The following is a 4,339-nucleotide window of genomic DNA, read 5'->3' on the forward strand; positions in this document are numbered from 1 at the left end:
AAGCCTATGATTCCCTTCAACCCTAAATAAGACCAGATGCATGCCTCCTAAACCTGTGCATATGAATTTTCTTCATTTCAGATTCTAGGAAGTTGCAAAATTTATAACATGCAAGAACTATTCTGACTGCCAAAATAACTTTTAACGTGCAGCTAAATAGTAGATATGAAGTGCACATTCAATCTAACATCCTATTAGCCAGATGTACTTCTTTATGTAGAGAATTAAAGCCAGACAAGTACTACAACCACGACGAAGTCTTTGGTTTCTACTGAACCTAATTAAAGAATCCAACTAAATGATGATAGGAAAAAAGCTGCCGGTTCTTTTTGCTAAGCTACTTGTGAGACACAAGACGAAACAACAAAATACAGCAGGTTATGAAAAATCTGCGACACCATGGAGTCTGATAACATTGAAGAGGCCAGGAAATAACAAAGAAAGAACAATTGAAATAAATTCTTGTCTAAAAGATAGGATCTTCCAACAATCTAGTGTGCAATTTCATAGCCAAGTTGACGTCAATTATTCCAATGCATTAACAACATGACAAAAAGAATTAGAACAAAAGACTATAATCCTATAACATTAGGATATAAGACAGTTACCTGATATGTAGTTAGTTAAGCTGATTTAACCTACTTCAGTTCTATTAGAACGAACTAGTACTGAAAACTAGTGTAATCTCCAGAACTCAAGGCACGTTCAACTCACCTGTGGAAGAGCTAATTGCATTTAAGCTGCAAATTGTGTCGCACTGTTCTTGTTGGGCCTGCCCATGGCTGACCAAGTATTCAACTGGTTTCACCACATCAGATTCCTCATCTGGAGAAGAGACAGCATTTAACTCCTCTTGGGTGAATTCCAGCTCTGCATCCCTTTCTATACGAAGAAGTTCTGACATATGCTTCACAAAGTCTTCTATCTTTTCCTGTATTCTTTTGGCTTTCTCGAGATCGATCCCCAAACCACCATGGATAGGTTTAGCCTGGCTCACTTTCCTCACAGCAGCTCGATGCTGTGCTGCAAGTAAATATATGTGCGCTAGTGTCAATAAGCAAATAAGTTGAAGGAATGGTTGAAAAGCTTGACATACTCATGGCAAGAAATTGGAATGGCAACTTTATACTATGATCAGAATGAGTATCAAAAGAACTAAATTATTTCAAGGATAACACATTCAAGATGTAGAAATGTATTGTTATGCTTATGCTATACAAGGATGATGGTAAGGTGACTATAAAATGTAAAATTAATCTTCATGATACATGCATCGATTTCTATATTATGATAATGGGAGTCAATACCAACTCAATGCCTATAATAGTTGATAGTCATACCTTGCAAGAATCATAGTTGTCGTGACATGGAAGGCATGAATTTGTTTAACGATATTATCTTCAAAAAAATATACATTTGATTCATTTCAAGGATAATACTCATTTCCACCATACAATATCTATTTATTTCTCTCAAGGAAATGAATGATCACAAATCCAACTTAAGCACGTCAGGCATTTAAAAATCCACTGTTTTAAAAAGCCTCCGCCTAGTCCGCCTAGGCGTACGCCTAGCACCTAGGTGGTACCTAGGCCGCCTAACTAGCGCCTAGCGCCTAGGTAGTACCTAGGCTGCCCACCTAGATTTTGGCAGTGTTTAGGGGAGCATTATCTGCTTACGTGGACTGCACACTTTACGCCTTGAATGTGATTTTTTGTGTTGCAGCCTCCACGTTCTCTAACCTCCTTCAAACTCCTTTAACCTCTAAATATGAACACCACTAACTCCTCCGACCTTCAGCAAAACCTCCTCGACCACCGCTTAAATGAAGAAAAAATTTCACCTAGACACCAGTCCGGCACCTAAACTTTCTATAACATTGACATTTACTATCAAATATTGTAATTAAAAAATAAAAATAGAAAACTTCCTAGGCTCTAGGTGTTGGGTTCAATGCCTAAGCATCCTAGCACACTCTATAACCTTATTAGTTATTATTTTGGCTATTTAGTATTTAAGTATGTATGGTTTATTGTGAATCTAAGATTGCTATCTTTTTTTGGACAAATTTATATGAATTTAATACATATTTTATCAATTATTATAATTAAATAATTTAAAAAATAGTCACACGCTAAGTCCGCCTAGCGCCGGCTCAAACGCCAAATCCGCCTAGCGCCTTCTGTAACATTGCAAAAATCCATAAAGGTTGCAACATAGTTTGTTAAGCTTCAGTCAGCTACATGACATCCCATCAAAAAAGTCTCCCTAGTCAATCCTTATACTAATCAGCTCTTAAGATGGTTGCTTCAAACAAATTTTGGAATATAGATCCTCCGTTCATAGAATAGAAATAGTGTGAAACTAAGTTATCATTAAGCACACAAAGGACATGATTCTCCCAAAAAAAAAGATACTTTACCCACTCATTCCCTTCACAAAATCAGTCAAAAGCTTGAGCTTCCCTTAGTTGCAACTTGCAAGGGCTTGTCATGGACTCAAGTAATTAACTATAGTCCTGCTAAGGGTAAGATATCCCCCACATCTGTACCTCCAGCACAAGTTATCACCCCTAAACAGTTCAGCAGCATCTAACGTCCCTCAATTCATTAAGGGAAAGGGGGTTCTCCGCAATTTATCCTTCTCAAGATGAGAATTCCATGATGTTAAGTTCTACTAAAGTAGTTGGGGTACGATAAGAGTTACAAAATGTATAGATGAGGGGGGTTATATGCAAGTTATCTTTATCTCTAATGTGTAGTTTTATCAAAGATTTAATCTTTAGATGAAAGCAAGAGAGCCACAGTTAAAACTAAAAGTAAAATTCTCAATTTCGAAAAACATCACAAATAAAATCAAGATCACTCACCAGAATTCGCAAACTCCTTGAGCAACTTCCAGGACTCCGTAGCACGCCAATCAGGAAAAACACCTTCCCTTTGATACCCCTGCAGCACATCTCTCAACTCCCTCTGAAAGTGATCAAACAAGGTAGGATAATGCGTGCACGCCTTAAAGCAGAGCGCTTCAAGCCCTTTCGCCATCGGCACAGCATAAAGGTAAGGCTGCGCCTGAATCACAAACGCCAGCCCTCCCGTCGCCGTCGTGCTAGCTCCAAGCCTCTGCCTGAGCTCCGAGAACTCTCCTTGGATCTCGGCCGAGGCGAAATCCGACGCCATTGCCCTCATTCCTTGAGAAATCCAGCGAACCACGCATTTCCCCAATTCCTTCCGACCCAAGGGGTTTCCGTTCTGGTTCAGCCGAGATCGAAGCTTCCTCTTCCGATGGAACGCCCATTGATTTCGCTCCTCCTTCGTCTTTCTTCGAGGTTTGGGGATCGATTTCGGGGGGGTTTGGGTGGTGTTCGAGGCGCGAAGAGAGAGTCGACGAGGGTGAGAGGGGATGATGATGGTGGCATTGTACGACGAAACCGAAGCTTTGCTCGCCGATGATGAAGGCGACGAAAATGCTCGGCAGAAGCAGGAGGTCGTCGCCTCCATCGATCGATCTTGATCTCGATTTTGATCTCCGTTTCTACGAAGGAGATCTTTTTATTTAGGGTTTTTTTTCCTTTCTATTTTTGGGGTGTTTAGGGTTTTTGTGGAGGAGGAGGAGGCCGCGCTTGTGGAGGAGGGGAGTTTGGTAGATTATGGTGGACCCACCATCAGAGCAGTTTGAATCTACTTTGTGCTTTTTTATTTTAGTCCCTTAAACGCTTTATATTTTGAATCAAGTCCTTCGGATCATTGAAATTGCCATTAGGTACCCCAATTCTTAAGCTATTTTAAAATTAGCCCCTCCAATCAACTATAGAAGTAGCAACTAAAGGGGGAAATAACTTAAGAATTGAGTGACCTAACAGCAGCTTCAATGATTTGGGACCTACTTCAGAAGAACTTAGTTGTTGAGGGACTTAATAGAAATTTTAATGATTTGAGAGTCTAATCCAAAATATGAAAGATGTCAGTGACTAAAATTGGAAATAAAAAACATTACTTTTGGCGGTTTTGCTGGCCATAGGTTGGGAAGGGAATGCGTCCAAATTTTGGAGGGAACGGGACGTGTACAAATATTTGCCTCTCCATTTTTCCATTGGCTGTTGCCAAGATACGTGCAGATTCTTGTCACAAGAAAGTAAATAATATCTGGGCTCTGGTAGCATTATTGGTGAGATGAAAAAGAAAATAAGAAAATTATGAAAGCAAAAGTTTATTCATATTCTTACTACTTCTGAATTCATCTTCAGATGGTGCTACGGGGACCAAAAAACATGGGACCCTACATGTAACATGTTAGGTGTCGGCTCCATGTCCCATGATGCACTGTTCATGAACAGTAC

The 4,339-nt window shown here is 39.8% G+C and overlaps 1 protein-coding gene across 1 annotated transcript in view; it reads right to left on the minus strand.

The window, feature by feature from the left end:
- The window catches only part of LOC109825047 (DNA polymerase alpha-associated DNA helicase A), a 9,462-nt gene extending 5,827 nt beyond the window's left edge, over nt 1–3,635 (minus strand). Inside the window, 3 exon segments of the mRNA XM_020391744.1 lie at nt 2–53; nt 715–1,023; nt 2,870–3,635. Of these exon segments, the coding sequence (XP_020247333.1) occupies nt 2–53; nt 715–1,023; nt 2,870–3,500 (992 nt within the window). The 5' untranslated portion in view covers nt 3,501–3,635.

This window comes from Asparagus officinalis, chromosome 10, assembly GCF_001876935.1.
Source record: "Asparagus officinalis chromosome 10, Aspof.V1, whole genome shotgun sequence".
Classification (NCBI taxonomy): Eukaryota; Viridiplantae; Streptophyta; class Magnoliopsida; order Asparagales; family Asparagaceae; genus Asparagus; species Asparagus officinalis.